This window comes from Aquarana catesbeiana, linkage group LG12, assembly GCF_042186555.1.
Source record: "Aquarana catesbeiana isolate 2022-GZ linkage group LG12, ASM4218655v1, whole genome shotgun sequence".
NCBI classification, from domain to species: domain Eukaryota; kingdom Metazoa; phylum Chordata; class Amphibia; order Anura; family Ranidae; genus Aquarana; species Aquarana catesbeiana.
In genome coordinates, this window is record NC_133335.1 from 67,443,864 (window position 1) to 67,469,921 (window position 26,058).

At 43.0% G+C, this 26,058-nt stretch overlaps 1 protein-coding gene across 1 annotated transcript; it reads right to left on the reverse strand.

Moving 5' to 3' along the window:
- Positions 1–9,138: 9,138 nt before the first annotated feature.
- CDC6 (cell division cycle 6) lies at positions 9,139–23,470 on the reverse strand. Its single transcript, XM_073607996.1, has 12 exons — positions 23,224–23,470; positions 17,577–17,747; positions 16,407–16,679; positions 15,195–15,394; positions 14,834–15,006; positions 14,399–14,505; positions 14,031–14,170; positions 12,095–12,195; positions 11,660–11,724; positions 10,546–10,757; positions 10,316–10,456; positions 9,139–9,576 (listed from the first exon to the last, which is right to left on the reverse strand). The coding sequence occupies exons 2-12, from the start codon at positions 17,743–17,745 to the stop codon at positions 9,490–9,492; spliced, it is 1,668 nt and encodes a 555-aa protein (XP_073464097.1). The 5' UTR covers positions 17,746–17,747; positions 23,224–23,470; the 3' UTR covers positions 9,139–9,489.
- Between the last annotated feature and the right edge of the window lie 2,588 nt (positions 23,471–26,058).

Sequence of the window (26,058 nt, forward strand, 5' to 3'; positions counted from 1 at the left end):
AGCACCCTGCACCGCTGGACCCCTTTACATTACACAGCACCCTGCACCTCTGGACCCCTTTACACAGCACCCCATACTCCTTTACATTACACAACACCTTTTTACATTAGACAGCACCCTGTACCCCTTTACATTACACAGCACCCTGCAATTCTGGACCCCTTTTTACATTACACAGCACCCTGCACCTCTGGACCCCTTTACATTACACAGCACCCTGCACCCCTTTACATTACACAACCCCTGCACCCCTTTACATTACACAGCACCCTGCACCTCTGGACCCCTTTACACAGCACCCCATACTCCTTTACATTACACAACACCTTTTTACATTACACAGCACCCTGTACCCCTTTACATTACACAGCACCCTGCAATTCTGGACCCCTTTACATTACACAGCACCCTGCACCTCTGGACCCCTTTACATTACACAGCACCCTGCACCCCTTTACATTACACAACCCCTGCACCCCTTTACATTACACAACCCCTGCACCCCTTTACATTACACAGCACCCTGCACCTCTGGTCCCCTTTACACAGCACCCTGCACCTCTGGACCCCTTTACACAGCATCCTGCACCTCTGGACCCCTTTACGTTACACAGACCCCCCCCCCCCAGCCCCTACCTACCTTAATCATGCAGCCAGAGGGAGAGACACAGCAGCGCTAAACAGAGAGAGGGAACTCCTGGAGTTAATTTTTCATATTAACAAGCTAATGATTAGTTGCTAGGACCACCTAGCAACCAATCACCTGCTGGTTAACTTAAAAAAGATATAGGAGGAGAGAGAGTGTCTTCTTTCACCTGCACCGCTCGGCCAGCTCTGGGTGTCACCCAGGTAGTGGTATGTTCCACACCTGGCTCGGGCACCCACGCACCCTGTCACAGCTTGGTTCTCCCTGGCTGCCCTGTCACCTTGCTGCTGCACTGCCTGAGCTCGACCCGATGTCACCGCTTCACTCGCGGGGGGGTGCCGGCCTCACACCCCCGCAGTGTGTGGCACCTGGGGCGGACCATCCCCCCTGCCCCCTAGTTGGTACGCCCCTAGTTTCAGCTGCCACAAACTATTAAAAAAGGAGAAATTGGATGTGAAACTCAATAATGTCAATCTGCAATAATGACCTAAAGCAGATCAGTACTATAAGGTTAGATTAGCAAGCAGTCCTTTAGATTGTAAGCTCACACAAGCAGGGCCCCTCCTGTATAGAATTGTATTGTAATTGTACCTTTGTACAGTACTGCACAAATTGCTGGTGCTATATAAATCCTGTATAATAATATACGAATATCATTCCAGGCTGTCTCCTGGAACAGCTGGATTGCTCATTCCCTTAGGGCTGGCAAGGAGAAGCAGCAGCAGGAAAGCAAGACTTTATCTTGGGACTCATATTAACATCACAGTTTCTCTGGCTAAACCTTGACAAGAGGGAATGCCAACATCTGTACTTTATCACCATCTGCTGGAAGATTTGGGTACTACACATGCTCCAAACATGCAATACAACAGACAAAAACTGCAAGACAGTTGTTTATTTGTGTTTTCTTGAGCGGTTGGGCTTTCCTTTGCCCTAAGGTTGAGAAACAATACTACACAACATACAAATTATTCCAGTTCTGTCTCCGAAGGAGTTTGCAATTTCAAATGTATGTAAAACCAAAACTGTAATATATTGCAACTACCAACCCTTAGATGTGGTGGCTGCATTCGTTTACTTTTTTTAGGCTTTTTTTTTTTCTATGTTTTCACGTGGTGATCTGGCCAGTAACACACCTCCTGTATTAAAGTGCCCCACTCTGGATGAAGGCGCACAGGGGGCACCTTTGGACAGCAGCACTGTCAGTTTTGGGGAAGGGAAGTAAATAAGTAAATTAATTACATAAGTAACATAAGTAAATTAAAGCTGAACATTGTAAGTGCCCCTGCTAGTGTTACATGGTTTATCTCTTCCCAGTAACTGATACATTCTACTGGAGAACTTGTTCTGCTGAAAAACAACAGACTTACTGGCTGGATCACCAGATGAAAATAGAAGAAAGAAAGCCGAATGTGCAGCCGTCACATCTAAGAAATGGTAACCTGCAATATAATACATGTTTGCTTTTGGGTTTAATACCACTTTAAATTGTTATGGTCACAAGCAATATGAGCCTCCTATAGCTGCTTCTGCATAGCTTTTTGCAAAGTACACAAAATTCTGCAAAGTCAGCATTGCAGTGGCAGTGCATACTAGCACTGAATCACAATCACCACCGATCCTGAAAAGCCTTCCACTTATGCAGGAATCTCTCTGCAGCTGCTGATGAGATGGGAGGGAAAGTGATCACATATCTTCAATACTGTATTGTAAAGAGGGACTTGCAGCTACTAAAGCAAAGCTGTGAACAGGGTCAAAGGAGTTATAGGGTGGTACCTTTTACAATCAAACCCCATTAAATGTCATTAAAATATTCAAAATTAGGAAAAAAGAACTTGTTTTGCCAGATCACAATGAAGCGTGGTGTGGGAGTTTTCCCTATATAGAAACAGTCATAGAAACCTATCCCTGCCATGTCAAATCTACACTGAGCCAATGCACTGGATTTGATTTGCTACAATCTGGCATATACAGGACAGAGGTGCAGCTTTGGATGTGACCCTTCAGCCCCCGTTCACACCTGTGATTTGACAGTTCCAAATCGCATGACAAGCCCACCCTATTGTCAACAATGGAGCCGTTCAAATTGCCGCCACTCGTGTCGCAGCGACTTTGAAAAAGATTCCTGCACTACTTTTTGCCAATTTCTTTGCGACGTGCATAGACTTCTGTTAACCACTTAAGCCCCGGAAGATTTGGCCCCTTAATGACCAGGCCATTTATTACGATACGGCACTGTGTCACTTTAACTGAAAATTGCGCGGTCGCACGACTTTGTACAAAAACAAAATTAATGTCCTTTTTTCCCACAAATAGAGCTTTCTTTTGGTGGTATTTGATCACTTCTGCGATTTTTATTTTTTGCGCTATAAACAAAAAAAGAGAGACAATTTTGAAAAAAAAAATTTTTTTACTTTTTGTTATAATAAATATCCCCCAAAGTTTTAAAAAAAAAAAAAACACATTTCTTCCTCAGTTTAGGGTGATATGTATTCTACAGATTTTTGGTACAAGAAAAAAATCACAAAAAGCGTATATTGATTGGTTTGCGCAAAAGTTATAGCGTCTACAAAATAGGGGATAGTTTTATGGCATGTTTAGTATTTATTTTTTTTACTAGTAATGGCAGTGATCTGCGATTTTTATCGGGATTGCAGCAGACAGATCGGACATTTTTTTGGGACCATTGACATGTATACAGTGATCGGAGCTAAAAAAAAAGCCACTGATTACTGTATAAATGTTATTGGCAGGGAACGGTTAACACTAGGGGGCGATCAAGGAGTTAAATGTGTGTCCTAGGGAGTGTTTCTAACTGTGGGGGGATGGGACTACCTGGGGGAGGAGACCGATTGTTGTTCCTAAGCATTAGGAACAACTGATCAGTCTCCTAACCCATGTCATAACGGAGATCTGTCTATTTACCTTGACAGACCTCCGTTCTGTCTCTGTGTGGAGCGATCGCAGGTGCCTGGTGGACATCGCGACCGCCGGGACATGCAACGGCTCAGTTGTCGCTCCGCAGGAGCGAGCCCCCTAGTGGTCGCAGTCGACATACAGCTACGACGGCTCGCCCAGGGGAGCCAACCTGCCGCAGTACAACTGCGGGGGTTGGTCGGGAAGCAGTTAAACAAACCTCCAAGCCGCAATGAAATCCGTGGTGCAAATTGCACTGATCTGCGGCTTTAAAATCGCAATGAAGTAGCACAATTTCAAAGCCGAATCAGTGTGAACCAGGGCTCAGTTGGCTTTGAGAACATTTTAGGTATAACGTTCAGTTATGGCTCTTTATTGCTGAGGAGAAGGAAGAGTAGTGACATTCTTGAATTTTTACTGTAAAGTAAATAACGTTAGTATTTTGTGCTAAACATGTTTTACATACTGGCATTGGCTTAAGCCAATGATGTAATTGGCGCATGTGAGTACACTTTGCATGCACAAAACACTGAGTGTTGGACGCGGAGAGCCCCGTGCCGCTATGGCGGCTCCCGTGTGCATGCACAGGAATTACGTCATCAGTTTGGCCATTCAAACGGCAGGAGTACGTGAACCCGGAAGAAAGACTGGGAGAATATGGATGTGCCTGCAGCAGTGACAACTCTGTTAGAGGGCATTTACCTGTAGTGAGCACATACATTTTTTTTTCTTAAAGTGTTACTAAAGGTTTTCATTTTTTTCATATTTTAAAAAAATAACAAACACGTTATACTTACCTGCTCTGAGCAAGGGTTTTGCACAGAGCAGCCCCGATCCTCCTCTTATTGGGTCCTCTGCCGACGCTCTGGGCTCCTCCTCCCTCCTTCTGTGCTCGCTCCTGAGCCCCTGCTCTGTGTGTTCATAAGACACACAAAACTGGGCTCGGCCACGCCTCACTGGCTGTGATTGACCATAGTGGAAGCCAGTGGCTCCTGGTGCAGCCTCTGAGCCAATGAGGAGCAGAGTCAGGACAGCAGCTATTATCATGCACATCACTGGTTGGGGCTCAGGTAAGTATTAGGGGGAGTTGCATACTGAAGGTTTTTTACCTTCATACATATTATACATGAAGGTAAAAAACCTTCAGGCGTTACTACTGTTAATCACTTGACCTCCAGAAAGTTTACCCCCCTTCATGACCAGGCCATTTTTTTTTTGTGATACGGCACTGCGTTAATTTAACTGACAAGTGCGCGGTCATGCAATGCTGTACCAAAATAACATTTATGAAATTTTTTCCCCCACAAATAAAGCTTTATTTTGGTGGTATTTGATCACCTCTGCGTTTTTTATTTTTTGCGCTATAAACAAAAAAAGGCTGTCAATTTTGAAAAAAGGAAAAAAACAATATTTATTACTTTCTGCTATAAAACATATCAAATAAAAAAAAATCTAATTTCTTCATAAATTTAGGCCAATATGTATTATGCTACATATTTTTGGTAAAAAAAAAAAAATCTAAATAAATGTATATAGCATCTACTAACTATGGTATAGATTTATGGAATTATTTTATTTTTATACTAGTAATGGTGGCGATCAGCCGACTTATAGCGGCAGACAATCGGACACTAATTGACAGTTTGCGTGAACCAATGACACTAATACAGTGAACAGTGCTAAAAATATGCACGGTTACTGTATTAATGACACTGGCTGGGAAGGGGTTAAACATCTAGGGAGATCAAAAGGTTAAAGTGGGTGCCTAGCCAGTGTTTTTGCGACATATAGGTGCTTTTACTAGGGGAAGAAATGGATTTGAATCCCTGCTTTACATGGACACAAAATCCATCCCTTCCCCCCTGTCAGAATGGAGATCTGCCTTGTTTACGGAAGTGCAGAAGATTGCATTGCAATAGATCACCAGCTGATACCTCCGATTGCCAAGGGAATTATTTCATCTTTACAATGCAGATAGACCGCCTTTAAATTTGAAGTCTATTGTCTCTGGTAAGTCTATAAGTAGTGGTGTAAGCCACATCACGGTGAAAAAAATTGTTTTGAAGTTGGCTGAGGATTGTTTTTCTGATTGCACAGTTCACTATACTGGGATGTTTGGATTGAACTATATATTGGATGATTTATCATTGTATGTAGTACTAGTATCATCGTTTGCTTTTCAGTTTTAGGCTGGGTTCACACTTTCGTACAAAACAGCATGGGTCCGGTGCTTCCCTGTTCGTTTCAGGTCTGAATTCGGACCTGAAGATGCACAATACTCTTGTGCAATTCGCCCGGCAGCCTCCCCAGAGATGTATGAACCGCCTCCACTGAAAGATGGACACACTCTGACATGCAAATTGGATGCCTAGAAACCCCTTTGGGTGAGCCCAATCTGCACACTTCACTTCTTATGAGAATGCACTGAGAAAAACTTTTGGCAGCTCCAAGACCCAAAACCAGTAAATTACTCTGGTAGTACTAACTTAAGGGTTAATGTGCACAAAGTCCACCAGGACGCCCACTATGGTTTTCTATCAGATGTTCCTGGAGTCCAAGATTCCTCCTGTAAGGTCTCATCTAGATTCCTGCTTAACTCACCCAGAGAATTTCCTCGGATGCCTCATTCTCTCACAAAAGAGGAAAGAAGGAGCACCCACATTTGCTTACTCAACCATTAAAAAACCCCTAAAGCTTATCCCACAGTCCAGCTATGACTGCAGATTGGAGAATTGTACCTCTGAGACAGTGGAGATACCAGATAAGGACAGGGCTGTAATCTGATCTTCTTTCAGGGGAGCCACCCTACTTTTTAATTTTATATATATATATATATATATATATATATATATATATATAAATAAAAAAAAAAAAAAAAAAAAAAAGGTGGAGGGTGATCTGGGAGCCCATCCCATTGTGCTCCCCCCATATTCTGCCTGTGCAGGGCCATGGCTTGTTGGAGGATTATTCTGGCCTATGTATCTCATAGGGAAGCAGCCACTCAGCTGAGAAGAGTGCCAGCCTAAGGGCCCATTCACATTAAGAATTGTACGTTGTGCAGTGCAATTTAAGCCTTATTCATTTTGAATGAGCTGAAATCACACCACACCAAAAAGTAGTGCATGCACTACTTTTTGAAAAGTGCAGCAAAAGCACTTTTGTACCATTCAATGAGTCAGCCTCAAAAGGCAAGTACTCCTGTGAGGCTGGATTCTGTGTGGTGTCAGTGCAAAGTATAAGATTCTGCTCTTGAATGGAACAAAAATGGCACCCTCGCCTCTGGATTGTCTAATCTGTGCGTTTTTTTTTTTTTTTCTTTAGCACTGAATAAAATAAAATGCTAACCATGCATGGTCAGTTGTGGCTTCCTGGGTGGTCTGCATTGCTGTGAAAGGTTGCGCTCTAGTTTGGTGGCACTGTAACTCGTGCAGGCTTGTGTTTCATTTAAGATTCCCCACATTTTAGTTCCTTGTTCCACCACACGCACCTGTGTAGGAAAGGAAAAGGAAGGCACTAGGCCCGATACATGAATCATTAAAAAAAAAAAAAAAAAAAAAGTAGATTAAAAACAAATAGGTGTATACAAAGAAATCTATGTATTTGTAAATATGGTTAAAACAACAATGTTATCACTTGGTAAATTGTTACAAGGTAATATCCAAATGATTATCCCTAGTATTGGTAACAAGTTGAGTGCCTTAACCTCCCTGGCGGTTTTCCCGAGTGTGGCTCGGGGTTAAAATTCAGTACCATTAGCAGTAACCCCGAGCCACACTCGGGATCGCATTGCAGGATCCTGGGGCGGCGTTACTTACCTTGTCCCCGGGATCCTGCGATGTCACCCGCAGTGTCCGAGGGCTCCGTCCTCCTCCGAAGCCTCTCCGTGCCAGGCTCCGTTCCCTGCGAGCGGCGCGACGCACGGGGGCGGAGCCTGGCGGCAAATTCAAAAAACTGTCAAAATCATAACACGTACTGTAATCTTAAGGATTACAGTACTGTATGAAATGATTTCACATCCCTTTTGTCCCCAGTGCTCTGGCCCATGCCCTGCATGCAGTTTTACATGATATACACTGTTCTTCCTGCCTGGAAACTGGAGATTGTCCATAGCAACCAAAAAGTGTCCCTTTACGTCAAAAGTGGCTTTAGACCAGCTAGAAAACAGCGATAATAAATTAGAACACTTGCAGAATTGAGCGATAGTGAATTGTGGGGAAATTTATTTTATTACTATATTTTTTTAATTATTTATTTTTATTTATTATATTATAATTTATGTTTTTGTGTTTCAAACTTTATCATACCCGGGATATCTACTAGACTCTGGTTTAGACAGATTTAAGTGTGTTATTGTTAAGATTTACAGACCTACAATTTAAAACGCCAAATTTCCATGCAAAATAATGGTACCGCTTTCAGCACCTAAAATCCGAAATAATCATACCGCCATGGAGGTTAAAGAGCCAAAGCTGGTCTGTGTAAAGATCGAGAAGAATGGATGGGTAGTGTAGCACTAGATAAGTGGTATAGCTTAGCCAGCGGATTCTCCTACGCTGTATGAATTTTCCTTCCACATCACAGCAACGTAGGGGAGGTGTATTCAGATGAGATCGTCTGTTGTTGGTCGAGACCCAGTGGTTGATTGCAGTATTGCAGCCTATGATCGATGACTGGATATCCACGTCATTACTGGACTATTCCAGCGATCCACCTATGTTGTGGCTGTGCAGTGTCCACTGCTAAACTACAACCTTGTTGCACTCAGCGGTGTGAACACTCATAGTATGGGTGCTCAGTGGGGCAGACGTGAGCAGCTGCGCAACGCGGCCGTATGACCCAGATCCAGGAAAGCTCCACCAATCAGTCAGTGATCATTGGCTGTAATACCAGAACCAACCAACCACCAGGTCTCCTAAACCAACAACAGACGATCTCATCTGTATACATCTCCCCTACGGTGCTGAGAGCGCTGTGATGCGGAAGGAAAATCCACCCGCTAAGCTATACCACTTACCTAGTGCTACTCTACCCATCCAGCCTTCTCTATCTATTTTTACACAGACCAGCTTTGACTCTTTAAAGCTCTGATGAAGAGGAAAACCCTCAAACTGCATTAAATCAATCGATTATCCCTTGTATGGGTTTTACTTTATATCAATTTACCAAATGATAACATTGTAATTGATCCACATTTACAAATACGTAGCATTACTTTGGATATACCCATTCGTTTGTAATAAACTCCTTTTTAATGATTAATGCATCAGGCCACGCGCCTTCCTTTTGCTTTCCTATATAGCATTTCGGACTTCCCCTAGTCTGCTTAGGCAGCAGCGCATGCACGATCACTTCACACATACACTATCTTCCCCGCACTAGCGCAGAAGATTATCTTTTCTGTTTATACCTTCATTATTCCCACCTGTACCCTGGCCTGGATACAGACAATACCTCAACTACCCTGGGCACTGAATCTAGGCAAACCATTCTGGCCCCACGGTTAAAGAGGCTCAGGATACAAATTCATCAAAATGTATAGAGAGAAAAAAAAAAAAAAACCCCACACACACACACACTTGGATTTTTGGGTTTATTTAAAACCAAACATTAAAAAGAGCGGAGTCTGTAAAACCAGAACAGTTATCTTACAGTAAAACATCTGCTACAGATTGCAATTAGTCATATCTTACACATGAACCAAAATTATATACACAAGCATAAATTAAACTAGTATAAAATTAAACCAGTTTGTCAAAAACATGTTAATGGGGCAAATTTGCTAAAATGTCACTTTTACAGTCAAATAAAAACCGCCATTTTTTTGCAATATACACTCTGGCTAAATACAATGTATCGCCTTCTTCAGCAGCAGTAATTTCTTAAAAACGAAACGTATAGTGCTCCTCTAAAAAAAAAAAAAATGCCATTTATATCCCTGCGTGGAGAATATTCCCAATAAGGACTTTGTCTTTGAAAGCATGCTCAATGTCCCGCTCCGCTATCTTCAGAGACACCTGGAAAGATAGAAAGGCAACATATAATTATGGAGTTTCAGATATAAGCATGCAGAAATAAATCAAAGAGAACCTGTCCTAATATGTATGAGGCTGCCACTGCTCCCCATCTAGAATACTGGTTCCCTTGATGTCATTCTGGTCAAATATCTAGTACTTTTGAGTCACTGACCGGGACCCAAGTATACAGATTAAAAGCCCAAATGTCAACAACTCTGATGTGCATGCTTGTTTTGGATCAGGGACTCAATGGCAGAGCCAAGCTACTAGCATTTTCAGATGGGAAGCAATAGTAGCCTGTGGGGGTGTAAAGGCCAGTGGAGATTTCCTTTTAGGACAAAGCTGGACTGCAAAATGTTACAAAACCAAAATTTCTATCTGTTTCTCAGATAGCTGCCCACAGACCTGAACCAATACAGACACAATGCACAGATCTATACTTGGTGTGCTCAAACACACACAAAACCAAAAAAAAAAAAAAAAAATTTAAATACGTTAGGGCAATCAAGGGGACCAGAAGTACCAGCAGGGGACCCGAGCAGATGAATATTGGGGCTGCTTTGTGCAAAAAAATTGCATAGAGCAGGTAAATACATGTTTGAAAGTGCTGGGGTTTTAGGTTTTAAAATTAAAACATCACTTTAGTTGGATTTCATCATTTGTCATACAAGGGATTAAGATACTGCCTGTTTAAACTATACATATTCATGAATTGACGTATAAAGTATTTATAGTTTACCTTTGTAAGGCGAGCTTCCTTCGATTTTTTTAAACCCACAATCCCCCTTGTTTCCAGAAGCTGGCAGAGGGAGAGACATTCTGACTGGCCCACTGCAGGCATCTGCTGCTTCCGGCAAACTTTGCTGTATGTTTCATGAAGCTGGAAAACAGAACCAAATACATGTCAGCCTAAGCACACCAACCCAGTAGGAATTACAAGCTAGTAAACAAAGCCTCTGTGCAACTTACTTTTCCCAAAGTGACTTCCTTGATCTTGCTTTGCTGGGTTAGTAACAGGAGAGAGCACACAACAAGCTTCTGCTGCAATGGGAAAGAATCCTCCCCTCCAGCACCTGACAACATTTTGTCTCCATACACATCGGATAGAACACGTGAAATGTGGGGCAGGCTGACCTTCTTTGGAACAGGAGTAGATGCAGCTTCTTTACTTGGAGATGGACCTGGGAGGTAAAGTGAGAAAAGGGCATTCAATCTAAATGTAAAACCCAACCATGGCATATACAATATATTCTACCTCGATAAATTTTAAAGTCTAAAGCAAGAATGGCACTAAGAGTTTGTATGCTCAGTTATTGAAGTTGGCAGGATACCAATATACAAAACTGTCATATCTAAAAAGCAGACAGTAATAGGGATTGCCCTAACCAGCTTTAAAATTTAGCTATGCTGGTCTGCACCCAGCAATGAATCACTCTTTTCCCCTCCTCCCATCCACGAGACTTTCGTTCTCTAGGACAGTGATCAACCCTATCCTTAGGGCTCACTAACAGGCCAGGTTTTATGTATTACCTTGGGGAGATGCAGACTAGAATCCTGCAATCACTGAGCAGCAAATGATATCACCTGTGATGTATTTCAGTTATCTTGCAAACCTGGCCTGTTAGTTGTCCCTGAGGACAGGGTTGATGAACACTGATCTAGGAGGCTGCATGTTTTTTCTTAATTTGTACTAGGGTTAGTTCAGAAGTTCAGGCATTGTTTTCCAGTTGAGTGGGGAAGGGTTAAAACTCAATGTTTTATTGCCACCAGTTGGGAGATTTCTCCTAATGTCCTATTGTCACAGGTTTCAGAACAGGATGAGGGGAGACATTCAGGTAACATAACTTAACTACCTGCTGCAGAGGTAGTCTGCCAAGAAACCTGCGATTTTTTTCAGCTCTGATGTGGACAAAATGGAACTGGGCAGTTCTCTTAGAAGCATTATTATGACAAGCAGAGCAAAGACACAAAGCAGAACAGCGCTCATACAGGGACTGACAGAGGACCACACGGGAAATGGACAATATCCTGTCCACTGACCAGACAGGCCCCCAATACCGAGCAGAGATAAACATCTACTTACATTCAGATAGAGGCTTTAGGACAGTCTGGCTCCTTACATCCGACTCCACTATTTCTACTGCTCGCCTGGAAATAGGAAATGCACTTATTGCATGTAAACACCAGAAACCTAAAGCTTCAATGTGTCAGTAACACATGGGTTCAAAACTAAATATACAACCAAAACACAATGATCCCAAGGATCCTGACAGATTGACTATTGTTACAGAATGTTGTATAAAACATATGTACAGACATTTTCACATGTCAAGACTTCAAGAAATGTAAATAGGACTTTAAATGACTATGAAACATAATAGAAGGAAAGGAGAATCAATGTCTAAAATTATATACAGGATTTTCCTCCACTAAAAAGGTTTGTTGATTTTTATAAATAGGATGCCGGATTTGGTTATGAACTTGGACAAAAAGCAATAGGTAAACAAATATAAATTACCTGCAGATATCCAGGGCCTTGCGGGCATCTCCAGAGACTGCTGACACCTTCCTGGCACAAAACTGAATTGCTGCATTATCTAGAACCTGGTCCCCAGACACCTTCAGACAAATCAGAGGGACAGATTTTAGAACCGATAAGAAAAGTAATTACACAGTTTTCCCCATTGTGACACCGCAAGCTTAAACATGACAGGTAGAAAGAAATGTTTGTTAAAAAGGGTATCACTGTACAGCCATATTCCATCAAGATTAACATGGGTCATTCACTAGATTCCAGCAACATCACCACATGCTAAAAAAAAGGCCAGTCCTTGGACCCCAAGTGAAAAAAAGACCCGGTGCAAGAACCACAAGATGTCACTGAAGGGAATTTAAGGAAATGCTGAAATGTAGGGAGCTGCCATTTCTGACTTGTTTTCAAGTATTTACTGTCATCTCTATTGCCGTTTCACTGTTTAGCATGTCATATGGTGCAGGAAGGTTTTTAACTTTTCAGTCTTGCCTTATAGAGTTTAGCGACTCAAATAGTCAAGTTGGATTTATATTGAGTCTCAGCAGCCACCTTTAAAATAAATAGCAGAACATATAATATAAATAGAGATACAGATATAGATAGAGATATATATCAATTTTTGGCCCTCCAACTCAATTGCTCTACGCAAAATTATTACAGGCACACTCGTCAGCAGAAGTGTGCGCAAAGACTTGTATTGTTAAGGTGTAGGGCTACATCTTACTAGCCTAGCTGCTGAGAGCCAAGTCTAGAGAGCACCAAGATCAGCTCATTGGGCAGAACAGTTCTATTTGGAATCACTGTACCAACAGGAAAGTGGAGGTAAGGCTATGACAACAGAAGTTAATACAATCTGTAACTGCGTATTATTTTGACATAACTTACTAGGCTTTGAGGTTTTAAATTGCATAAGGGTTGTATAGCGGAGAACTTTAAGTATATCACATCTCTCTTACGTCCCCCTCTTATTTTTTAACCAAATCTATGCGAATATCACCTTATTAAAGCAAGGGGTTAGGATTAACTGCTTCACTGTAACAGCGTAGAGAAAGCATTATATTCCATTACATTTACATCATAATGAAGTAAAAGCTTAATACATTTTATTCTTAGAAAGTACTAAGCAGAGCTCTTGCAGGATCAACACAATCCTTCATCTGGGCGAATATTAGATTTGCTGTACAGTAGGTGCTCATCAGCCTGACATCTAGTGGAGCTAGAAGGAAATGCATTCTGCCAGTTTCAACATCAAGACAACACAAGGCTCTACTAACTAAATTATTTCACTTGTCTCAAGGTGGAGCTTTGCTTTATAACAATATAAGATTTTAAACAGTTTTAGTTGTTTTAAAAAGTTTCTGTAGCACTCAGGAGAGCAGTTCACCACTATAGCAACATTGCAAGCTATTCATTTCCACACCAAATAGTTTTAAAGTGGTTCTAAAAGGTTTGCGGTTTTTACCTCAATGCATGAAAGTAAAAAACCTCCTGGGTGCAGCTCCACCTTCTTTATACTTAAATGAACCCCATCTCGATCCAGCAATGAATGAGAAGATTCTCTCTCCTCATTGGCTCAAAGCAGCGGGAGACATTGGCTCCTGCTGGCAATCACAGCCAATGAGGAGAGAGCAAGGGGTGGGGGCAGACCCACGCTGTGTGCGTCAATGGAGACACAGGAGCGAGCCTGCTTGAGTGCCCCCATAGCAAGAGGCTTCCTATTGGGGGCACACGGCAGGGGAGGAGCCAGGACCGCCAACAGGGGACCCAAAAAGAGGAATGGGTCTGCTCTGTGCAAACCATTCCACAGAGCCGGTAAGAAAAAAAAAAAAAAAAAAAAAAAAGGGGGGGGTGTAGGACTTCTAAAATCCTGCCTTCACGAAAAGCATCAGAAAATATCTACATTATAGGCCTGCAAACATACCTGTGTCAGCCTGTCTTGTAGTATAGTGGCAATCTGATCCTTTGTGTATGGAGAGAAATTGAGCAACTGAGGTTTGCAATTAGGACGAGCCTGAAGCCTGGGCAAGATACGGTCTGTCAAATCCAGAGCATTTGCGATTCCTAAACATAGGAAATTAGAACATAAGGGGGAGGAAAACAAAAAACAAAAAAAAAAAAAAAAAAAAAAGAAGAAGAGACCACCCCCCCCCCCACACACACACACACACACACACAGTAATTCATCTGGAAAAATGTATGTTCTGCAGCATGCAAACAGAACAGACCGTTGACTGGCTATACATCCATTTCGACAATTCCTAACAGATACGATTCAACTTCGCAACTCACCAATGAGCACAACTCTTGAGTTTGGGAGCCAGGGCCACTCAAACACCGTGTACAGCACATCCTGCCCTTTGCTGTCCAACTGATCCATCTCATCCAGCACAAGAAGTCTTCAAGAGGAGAAAAAAACATTCTAATTGCATGTAAATAACACAAGTACAACTTACTCGGGAGTTCTGCAAGTGAATACAGAGCAAAGTAACAAGTTCTCTCATTAAAGTGAAGTTTTATACTAACACCGCCAAGCAGAATTAAGGGCATTAGTGCCATGTAAAATCGCTCAACATTATGGAAATCCCAAATGCAAACAAATGCCGGAAATTCCCTGTAGGCTCTTCATTACTATGAATTATCAAAAAAAAACCCAAAAGAAAAAAACAAACACACACAGCAACATCTCAGAAGCTTAAAATAAATGGTGAATATTTATGCACATACATGACAGGCCCCTTGGAGGTGACCATCTTCTCCAAACTTCTGACCATATCTTTCCCAGAGGATGCAAGCTTTGAGGACCCAGAGATCTCTTCTGCTATGGCTGGGAAGACTGCCAGGGAACTTCTGAGACTCATGCAGTTGATATACACAGTCCTTGTACCCTTTAAAATCTCCTACGGTGAAAAAAAAGCCAAAAAGCATTAGAATTAATAAGCCGAACTGGCAAGTCAGTTTTACTGTTGTACTGCCACGCCATATTTTGCTCACCCTACATGGTGATCTGCATTTAAAGTCCATTGAATACCACAAGGCAGAAGTATACCCCCCTCATAATGGTTTGTGGCCCCTAGTAGTAAAATACCTTGTTCTCTTGCAGCAGTTTGCTCAGACATGCAGTTTTGCCAGTTCCTGGAGCTCCAGAGATGTAAAGGCTGCCAGGCTTCTCAGATGAAACATGTGACTTCAGAAAGGACAGTATGGCTGCCGTCTCCTTTTCTCGTGCCAGCAGACGTTCTGGCACAGCCGTGTTTAGTGCGCATTTCGCCTTTTGATAGCAGGTCCCTGTACAAGGCAAAGAGAAAATAAGCAACACAAAGTAAAAAATTGCTAAAGTGTAATACAGAATATATGACACTGGGGGTAAGATGTATCATTCAACACATTTCCCAATAACAAAAATTTGGGAAGATCCATATAGTGCCTAGGCCATTGGGCTTATGCCTATACTGAACACTGCACAAACCCCAAGGCCTGGAGCTTTTACAATACGAATCCAGGGGCCAGAAATGACATCTGATCACCTAACTAAACATTTTTAGGGTGCTAATAATGAACACAGATAAAGCCAAGACAGAGTTGATAGACATTCTAATCATAGCCACTTTCTTTTTGTGTTTTAGATTGAGTAAGGCTTTACATTAAACTGGTTGTAAACCCTTGAATGAAAAAATGAACAAAGCATATCCATCTATAGTGTGTACTGACCTCTATCAAAAGTACCTAGTGTGATTTCTGTCATGTCTATGACCACACCAAGAAATCCCATCATGGAAGGCCCTGACACCCCCTCAAGGACACAGCAGGTGATTGACAGCCTCAGCTGTGCATGTTTCACTATGTTGAGGGCGTGTCCCTTCCCTCCAGTCAGCTGTCAGAATACACTCAGCTCTCCTCTCTGCATTGTGAGATCAGATCCCCACCCCCCGCCTTCCAGAAATGCTGCGTAAAATGTGTGCTTTAGGAGCATGTAGAGGAGAAAGGGCTGCAGATAAACCAGGTCAACTTATGTAGATGGATTGGCATCATCTCTATCACCTGAGACTAGTTTTTACTAGGTTTATAACCACCAAGTGCTCAAGTCCATGCCAAGCAGGTAGGGAGGGCAGCTTCTATCTGAAAGGCAAGACTATGATAGAGCCATCTAAAAAAAGTGACCATAGAACAATTTAATTCACTTTTATATTTTTTGTAAATTAAAGTTTGACATACTACAAAAATATCAATGCAAAACAAAGTTCAAAGCTGTGGGTTAGAGTGGTTTCAGAGTCCGGAGTGGACATACTCGTGGTCTCACCTTCCTGCTTGAACAGTCGTGTACACACACTCTTCCTCTCCTGCGGACCACGATGGGAATTGCTGGATGGGGTTTCCTGACCTCTTCTTTGAGGGGATGAAAAAGTGGTATCCTGAGTCTTCTTACTGGGGGACAAGGGAGTTGCAGCCGCCTGGTTCTCATCAAAAATCAGACGCCTCCCCTTAGCAGGGCTGATGGGTCCATTCTCATTGCGACTTTGTTTGGGAGGAGAGCAACGGAGTGCCTGAGGAATGTTGCAGAGATTATCATCACCTAAAAAAGGGAGACAAGATGGTGAATGGCTTCCAAAGAAAAAAAAAAAAAAAAAAAAAAAGAAGAAGACAGCAAACAATTAACCACTTCCTGCCCGGCCTATAACAGATTGACGTCAGGGAAGTGGTTCTGTTATCCTGACTGGGCGTCATATGACATCTAGCAGGATAACATGCCGCGATCGCGATGGGGGGTGTGTCAGTCTGACATGCCGCATCTCCAATGGTGATAAGAAGCCTCGACAGATGCTTCTTATCACGTGATCAGCTGTGACCAATCACAGCTGATCATCGCGAGAACCAGGAAGTGCCGGTAAACGGCATTCCTTGGTTCGCGCTAACAGGGAGAGCCGATCGGCGGCTCTCCCTGTCAGAGCGGCGGGGGGGGGGGGTTGGTGTCTGTGCTGATAATCAGCACAGCCCCCATCAAATGTACCCAGTCAGGGCCCCATCATAACCCCCAGCCAGTGCCCAATAAGGTGCCACAGTGCCCACCACAGTGACAATCAGTGCCCAGCATTAACACCTGTCAGTACCCGCTCATCAGTGCCCATCAATTCTACATATCAGTGCCCGTCAGTGAAGGTGAAAACAAAATATAACAGAAACCAAGAAAAACTTTTCAAAAATGTCTTTTTTTTTTTTTTTTTTTAGTTGGTTTAGCAAAAAAAAAACAAAAAAAAACAAAAACAAAAAAAACGCAGAGGTGATCAAATACCACCAAAAGAAAGCTCTATTTGTGGGAAGAAATTGATAAAAACTTAGTTTGGGTACAGTGTTGTATGACCGCGCAATTGTCAAAGTGCGACAGCGCTAAAAGCTCAAAATTGTCCTGGGCAGGAAGGGGCGAAAGTGCCTGGTATTGAAGTGGTTAAATACAAACATGAATGGTTTTTACCTAGTCTCTTCCGTGGGCTGAGAGGTAGCTCCTTGCAGACAGGCAGGGGAGGCACAGTACCAGCTTCTGATTTAGCCCGGGTCCGAAGCTCTGCTTTGACTCCAGTCTTGGCAGTCTTTGTCTTGGGGAACAGAATGGAGCTCTGAGACTTGGACCTGGTGCTTGGCATGGCTACAAGACAAAATGCTACTTTATAACCAAGGCTCACAAAAGCAGCACATTTTCTTTAAAAATATCAAAATTACACAATCATTCCATATGCGAGCTGTTAGGCCACATCCACAGAGGGGGCCTGCTTTCATGCAGCAGAGTGAGAAGTGTGCATACAGCCACCTATATCAATAACTGCCTGCAGCCGCACGCCTCTCATTGCACACCCACAGATTCACAAGTGTACAAAGAGATGGTTGGTCCTGGACCGCTCATCCATCCCTTATAGGCATAAACATTAGTAAGTTAAAAGTTAATAAGGTTGAACCAGACATTTGTATATTAAACAATGACGACTGACAAACATCAGTATACACTTTAGAAAAAAAAAAAAAATATAAAGGTACTGCATAAACATGGAGGAAGGATTGGCAACCAAGTTCCATTACCATTCTCCTTTAGCAAGGTCTGAAAAGGAGACGCTGCTACCGATGGCACCCCCTTCACTTTACCAATCCCCCTGTAACAGTCACAATGGTGCTTAATATTAACACCGAGCCCAAAGCTTTAGATGCTCTAATGAGCATGGCCTTCCCATTAACGATAACGAGCTTCAGGGAAGCTTCAGATTAAGTCATCAACAGGGAGCAGTTATAGCTTAATGAACGAGACAGCCGGATAGCATGCAGGTTAACAAGTTTAATCAGTGCGTTACAGAAAACCAGCCTGCGAGATTTAACCCCTCACAGCATATATTAGATCAGTGGTTCTCAACTCCTAATCTCAGGGCCCACTAACAGGCCAGGTTTTATGTATTACCTTGGGGAGATGCAGACTAGATTACTGCAATCACTGAGCAGCAAATGATATCACCTGTGATGTATTTCACTGTATTTCCACTAACAGGCCAGGTTGCAAACCTGGCCTGTTAGTGGGTCCTGAGGACAGGAGTTGAGAACCACTGCATTAGATGAAGGGATAAAATACTCTAAAACAGTGTTTCTCAACTCCAGTCCTCAAGGCACCCCAACAGGTCATGTTTTCATGATTTCCCTCAGATGAAACAGCTATGGTAATTACTAAGGCAGTGAAACTGATCAAATCACCTGTGCAAAATAATGGAAATCATGAAAACATGACCTGTTGGGGCGCCTTGAGGACTGGAGTTGAGAAACACTGCTCTAAAAGCAGTGGTCTCCAAACTGTGGCCCTCTGCTAGCTTTTATCTGGCCCTTGGGGCAACATTTCATCCACCTAAACCCTTGATTTGACAGGTATCTGCTCCCCCCTGAAAGGTGTCAAATGCAACACGGGGGTGGGGTGGGGGCGCATATACCTGATCAGTGGAAGTTCCATTTATGTTTTGCACTCCTGTGACCTGTTTTCGTGACGTCACCAAGATCAGTCCAGGCACTGCGTCATCCCAACTTCGGAAGTCTGGATCCGCCAGGTGCCTGGACCGATGGCCGAGACGGTCGATCCCTGCCCCTCCACAGCTCAGCGCTCCAGAGAGCGTGGAGGAGCAGAGCTGCTGATTGACAGTCAGTAGCTCTCGGGGAGCTGAGAGAACCGAGCCATCGGCGGTGTTCGATCGCTCGGTTCTCAGTGTAGAGGGGACAGATGCAGCATCGGACCCACATTGTATCCACCTAGGCAAGTATGAATATGGAAAAAAAAAAAAAAACAAACCCATACTTCTCCTTTAAGCATTTTGAAAGGCAGCTAGTGAAATTTTTTCCAGCCTCTTATAGACACTATCCCCCCCCACCACACACACACACCTTACAGCAGACTGAAACTAGGAGGGGCAGCTCTTGGCCCAATCAGTGGCCATTGCTGTTCAATTACAGGCTGGGGGGGCAGGGAGGTAACCACATTGTGTTGCCTAATTGCGATAAAGAGAAGCATGCTATCCAAATGCACCCCACTGACAGTGAAACTGCTTCCATACAGTATAGGTCAATGTGTATTCACCATAGGATACCCCACCCCACACAGGATAAGCCTTGCTGTTTGCCAAGACCAGCGCTGATCACTATCCGATGGAGGCTGTGTGCACACAGGATAAAAAGCTTGGGGGGGGGGGGTTAATCAGATAACAGGTACTGAAAAAAAAAAAAAAAAATTCAAGACACCATACAGAACTATTGCCAGGGCAAGGAAGAAAACACTCCCAGCTTTGACAAAGTCAGAAATAAAATCCATGGCATCACGATTAACAAACCGCAATACATAAAGTGTGTACAGCCAGGTTGTTTGTTTTGGTAGAGTAGGAAAGGGTTCAAACCTGTACATTTTTTTGCAGTCTGTACTGAAGGGGAAATTTCCTTCACTTCCTGTCCCTGGGAGGAAACAGATTACAAGAAATCCCTCGACATGAGGACAGCTCCCCTCACCTTTTTTCTTGAGCACCAAAATGTTGAATGACAGCAAAGAGGAAAGGACTTCACCGATGGGTGGGGGCAGACAGCAATAAAAACTTGGCAGGGTGTTTAAGGGTCACCATACACATTACAATCCTACCCAAACTATGTAATAGGTGGACCTACAAATCCAATTGTATATAATCAGGCAGGCTCTTGCACGATATAGTTTTTGGTGGATCTAACGCTGGAAACACACTACAATTTTCTGTAGATTTTGTCCTTCAGATTTACCAAAACCATAATATGAGGTCAAACCTCAGCTTGTTTGCAATCAGGCAGGCCCTTGCAATGCATGGTTTTGGTAAATCTGAAGGAAATCTGACAACATATGGGGTCTAAGGATGTACACACACCAGCAGTTTTAAGTAGGCACAGTTCACCCACCGGTTTTGTTTGTATAGTGTGAATGCTCCGAACTGTGTCCAGAACTACTTGGAAGGGTGGTCCCAGGCACAGTTCTCTTCAGTGCGAGTACAAACCATGCCCAAGCACAGAATGCCCCATACACCACAGAACCTATTTCTAGCAGGTACCCTCTCCCACTAGGATTGGCTAGGCCCCCCTCCCTCCCCATGTCACAGTAGGCTGCTGGTCCATTTACAGAGCAGAACGCAGATCGCGCATGCACAGTGGGGAGTTGACTGTGAAGCCACAAGGAGTCACAGCTTCCCACAGTAAACATGGCGGTGCCAGGGACCCAAAGACCAGTGAAGAGCCGGCTCAGGTGAGGAGGGCACTGGATCTCTGGACAGGTAAATGTCTTAAAAAAGTCAGCAGCTACAGAAATTGTAGCTGCTGACTTAGTAAAAAAAAAAAAAATTATATATATATATATATATATATATATATATATATATATATATATATATATATATATATATATATACACTCTGAAGATCCTCTTCTAGGGCCGGTTCACACCATGCCCACCCATGAAATCACACAGGAACATACTGTGCATTCCAGTACGATTCAGACTGCAAAATGCACTCCATTTGAGATCTGCAGCGGGTGTCAATAAAAAGTTGACACCCCAAAAGCAATTTGTTTGCCTGCGCCGGATCACACTGAGCTTTTGTACAATGCAATCCGGTTACAACTCTTTCCAAAAAAAAGTTTGGTGCAGTGTGATTTTAGCCCATTCAGCCTGAAATTGCACTGCACAGGAACGTACAAGCGCGTTCCTGTGTGGGTATGGTATGAACCGGTGTTCTCCTGAGAAATGTCCCCTGTCGGATAGTGTCTGCCCTGTACTGCGCAGGCGCAGCGCTTGCGCAGTACGGAGGTCAAAGGAGACGCCGAAAGTCTCCAAACATGATAGCTGTTAATGAGCTCTACACGGTGCCTGCGCAATTAAGAGTACATTGTGCCACACGCTCCCAATACTCGTGCAACCCTGCAAGGGGCGGATGCATACAGTAGAGGCTGCCCCTTTGAGAAATCCAGCCCCATCTTATGAGCTCTGCCCATCACGCGGCCTCTTCTGTATGCATCCACCCCTACACCTTGCACAGTTGCACGAGCATCGGGAGCGTGTGGTACAATGTACTCTTAATTTCACAGGCGCTGTGTACAGCTCATGAACAGCCGTTCATGTTCGGAGACTTTCGGCCTCTCCTTTGTCCTCCATACTGCGCAAGCGCTGCGCCGTACAGGGCGGCCACTATCCCCGACAGGGGGACCTATCTCGGCAGAACACCGGCCCTAAGATGTGGTTTCAAAGCGATAAATGGGCGCAGAAGGCGCAAAAATAGCAGCACAGAGGGAGTTTGAGGAGTGTTTCTTGAATGCCTGAGCACTGCATCTGAAACATGTATTAGCCTAGGTTCACATCTGTGAAGGATTATGTATAAATCTCACATTCCTGAACCCGAAAATGCAGTGCCATTAACTCTTGGTGTGAAAATACCATGCGTTTTCTGTGCAGTCGCATTAAAAAAAAAAAAAAAGGGTGCAGGGACCTTTCTCCGGCAAAACAAAGTGAAGAAATGTCATCAGCACACCAAGGATTTCTCGAAAGGGTCCAAAGCTTTATTTCATGGTCCCATGACAAATATACAGCAACGTTTCAGAGCCACGCAGGGCCCCTTCATCAGGCAAGTGACCTTCTTTGGCGGATAACGCCGACAGCAGTCCATTCAAATGAATAGGCTGCCATATGTCTGTGCCTTGTTTACATCACAATCTCTAATCACCATGCACTGCATCTTTGCATGTGCGTTTACAGATATATATATATATATATATATATATATATATATATATATATATTTTTTTTTTTACTAACGTGCATTTAAATGTGTTTGCATGCATTTGTGGTGCAGAATGTTTTATTTTTATTCACACAAAAGCACTGCAATGGTGTAAACCAGGCTCACTGGAATGTATTCACTTTTCTTACTAATGCATTCGTACTGCATCTGCATCCTGTGTCAACGATCCCCTTAATGCTACGTGTGAGAATTCAAACATCTGTGTGAGCCTAACCCTCCCCACCTAAGAACAGGGGGTCTGCCCAGAGAGAACCGATAATAAATATAAAACACTTTCCAATATTCAGCTGTAGCCTTCTTACTTTAAACCACTGAACTAAGAGAGAAAAAAAAAAATATAATATACAGGTCTTCCTGTACAAGTAATTACAGATCATTTCCAGGTCCTCCAGCCCAGAGGGGGCACCACATCACCCATAATAAAAAAAAATAATAAAATTATATAACACACACATATAGTCAGAGGCTGTGGTGGACTTAGGTTAAAACAAATTCAAATATAAAGAGTGTGTGTGTGTGTGTGTGTGTGTTTATATATATATATATATATATATATATATATATATATATATATATACACACATACATACATACATACATACACACACACACACACTTTATATTTGAATTTATTTTAACCTAAGTCCACCACAGCCTCCTGTAAATGTGTATTTGGACTCCTCTGCACGCCATGCTCTCTCACAGATAGAACACACACAGTAAGCCAGCAATACTTTCGAAATCTCCCCTATCATACACATAATAAGAACAAGAAGGAATATTAAATAATAAACAGACCTGAGCAATGGATAAGCCGATAATAGATGTCTCCCCTCTGAAGTCCAGCTGCAGACTGCACTCTCCCCGCCAAACTCTAGCAGCTGGTGGAAGCGCGCGCTCGGAATCTCGCGCCAAGCTCCCTAATTGGATGAACTTCCACACCAAGTCCTTTCTGATTCGTCCTACAAACGAGCTGCTTAGGTTAGCGCCAAATTCTACCCCCCAACAACAGTGCTGACGTCGAAATCCCGCCTTCATTGTTCTTTTTCCAATAAAAAGTCTACTACCGGGGTGGGCGGGGACTAAAACCTTGTGTTCACGCAGCGCCAATGCCCGTAGTACTTGTCGCCAGCATAGTGAGCGGCCATGTTGGCGGTAGGATATAATGCAATGTTGGCGGTAGGATATAATGCAATGTTGGCGGGTTTTTTTCTCCAGATAATGATAAATAAACGGTTTGGAACATGGATCGTACAAATTAGATTTTTAACCACTTCCGCCCCAGAAGGATTTACCCCCTTCCTGACCAGAGCACTTTTTGCGATTCGGCATTGCGTCACTTTAACTGACAATTGCGCGGTCGTGCGACGTTGTACACAAACAAAACTGACGTCCTTTTTTCCCCCACAAATGGAGCTTTCTTTTGGTAGTATTTGATCACCTCTGCATTTTTTATTTCTTGTGCTATAAACAAAAAAAGAGCGCCAATTTTGAAAAAAAAAAAAACATTGTTTTTTACTTTTTGCTATAATATCCCCCAAAAATATATACATTTTTTTTCCCTTTAGTTTAGGCCGATATGCATTCTTCTACATATTTTTGGTTAAAAAAAATCACAATAATCGTATATTGATTGGTTTGCGCAAAAGTTATAGCGTCTACAATAGGGAATAGATTTATGGCATTTTTTATTATCAATTTTTTTTTTTACTAATAATGGCGGCGATCTTCGCGATCTTTATCAGGACTGGGACACTATGGCGGACACATCGGACACTTTTGACACTATTTTCGGACCATTGTCATTTATATAGCAATCAGTGCTATAAATAGCCACTGATTACTGTATAAATGACTGGCAGAGAAGGGGTTAAACACTAGGGGGCGATCAAGGGGTTAAGTGTGTCCTAGGGAGTGATTCTAACTGTGGGGGGGATGGGCTACTAGTCACATGACAGTGATCACTGCACCCGATGACAGGGAGCAGTAGATCCCGGTCATGTCACAAGGCAGAACAGGGAATCCCTTATTTACATAGGCATCTCCCCGTTCTGCCCCTCTGTCTCATGATCGCGGGCCGCCGGCGAACATCGAGTTTGCAGTCCCCGTGGCACGCTCCCGCAAGGCGGTAAATTCAAAGGGACGCCCATTTGCCTGTACAAGCCATTCTGATGTATATGTGTGTGCGGCAGTCGGCAAGTGGTTACACACTATGTTTGCCAAGTCTCTTGGGTTATGTGGTTTGAGTTTTTCCTTTTATTTTGCATGGTTTTACACTTAGACCCCTTTCACACTGAGACACTTGATGACTGCCCATAAAACATTGTTAGCAGTGCACCGTTTTTAAGGTCACGTGACTCAAAAGAATCCTTTTGTGGCGCTTTTCATGCTCTTTTGAAGCGCTTCCCATGCATTTTATTGGAGAGGGGTGTTTTTGAGGTGCGTTTTTTAAGGCGCTCCAAACATGCTCCAAAAGATGCAGGACTTTTTTTCACCACCACAGTGTGAAAGCATCCATTGATATTAATGGGAGGCAGTTTTCAGGCGCTTTTTTTTTTTTTAAGCAGGAAAGTGCCTGAAAAGTGCCTCAGTGTGAAAGGGGTCTAAATGTAATGAGGAACTTCACCTCTGTCATAAAAAATACAACAAAAGCACTTTTAGACATTTTTAGTAAGAGCAACCAAAAAAAAAAACAAAAAAAAAACAGTCATGCCTGGTACACACACTGAGATTATCGGACGAATGATTGTCGTTTTTTTTTTTTCTTTGCATGCTAATCTCATATTAAAAAGTTTTTACGAATTTACTAAAGTGGTGAAAATTCTCATACGACAGAATACAAATTCGGAAGTAATGTGTTGTAGTGTATTTACGAATGACAATTGTACTGATTACACGAACATCTTACAGTCTGGTATCGTATGAGAAAAATGTTCGTACTTGTCTCATCAGATAATATCGGATGAACTGTCGTGATTGGCTCTCAAAAGCTTTGTAGCAATAATCAGGTTATCGTATGCTTGCTTCAAAAGCAGTGTTTTCTGATCGTGTGTACAGGCCTTTACTTATAGATAATTGTAGACTTTTTTTTAGTGCATGCTTAGTTTTTCACCCTTTTGCTGGTGGCCATTTTTACTGAGGGCAGATGATTGTCTCGCTTTACTTCCTGGAACTTTAGGTCAGCCTCCTGGAACATGTGACAGGAACTTCCCAGGATGCATCTGTGAGGGCCCTGGTCACATCACCAATGCCTCATTCAACCAGGAAAAAACAGTAATGTTATGTAAAAGCCAACATTTTTTGTATAAAGCAGTGGTCTCCAAACTGAAGCCCTTTTATTGCTTTTTTTTTCTGGCCCTGGGGCATTATGCCACCCCCCACCCCACCCCACTGTCAGCAACAGTGAAGCATAGTTCCTGTCCCTGACACAATTTCTTCCATTGATAGCATCTATGGGGCATTATTCCTCCCACTGACACCAACAATAAGGCACCATTACCTCCACTGACACCAACAATGGGGCACTTTTACTTCCACTGACACCAACACTGGGGCACTATTCCTCCCACTGACACCAACACTGGGGCACTATTCCTCCCACTGACACCAACGATGGGGCACTATTCCTCCTAC

Excerpts from the sequence above, each read along its gene's own strand:
- CDC6 (XM_073607996.1), bottom strand. The coding sequence starts at position 17,745 with ATGCCAAGCACCAGGTCCAAGTCTCAGAGCTCCATTCTGTTCCCCAAG. Across the intron at positions 11,725-12,094 it reads AAGGCCCTGGATATCTGCAG|GCGAGCAGTAGAAATAGTGG; the intron begins GTAATTTATATT and ends TCCTATTTCCAG. Across the intron at positions 10,758-11,659 it reads CCTAAAGCCTCTATCTGAAT|GTCCATCTCCAAGTAAAGAA; the intron begins GTAAGTAGATGT and ends TTTACCTCCCAG.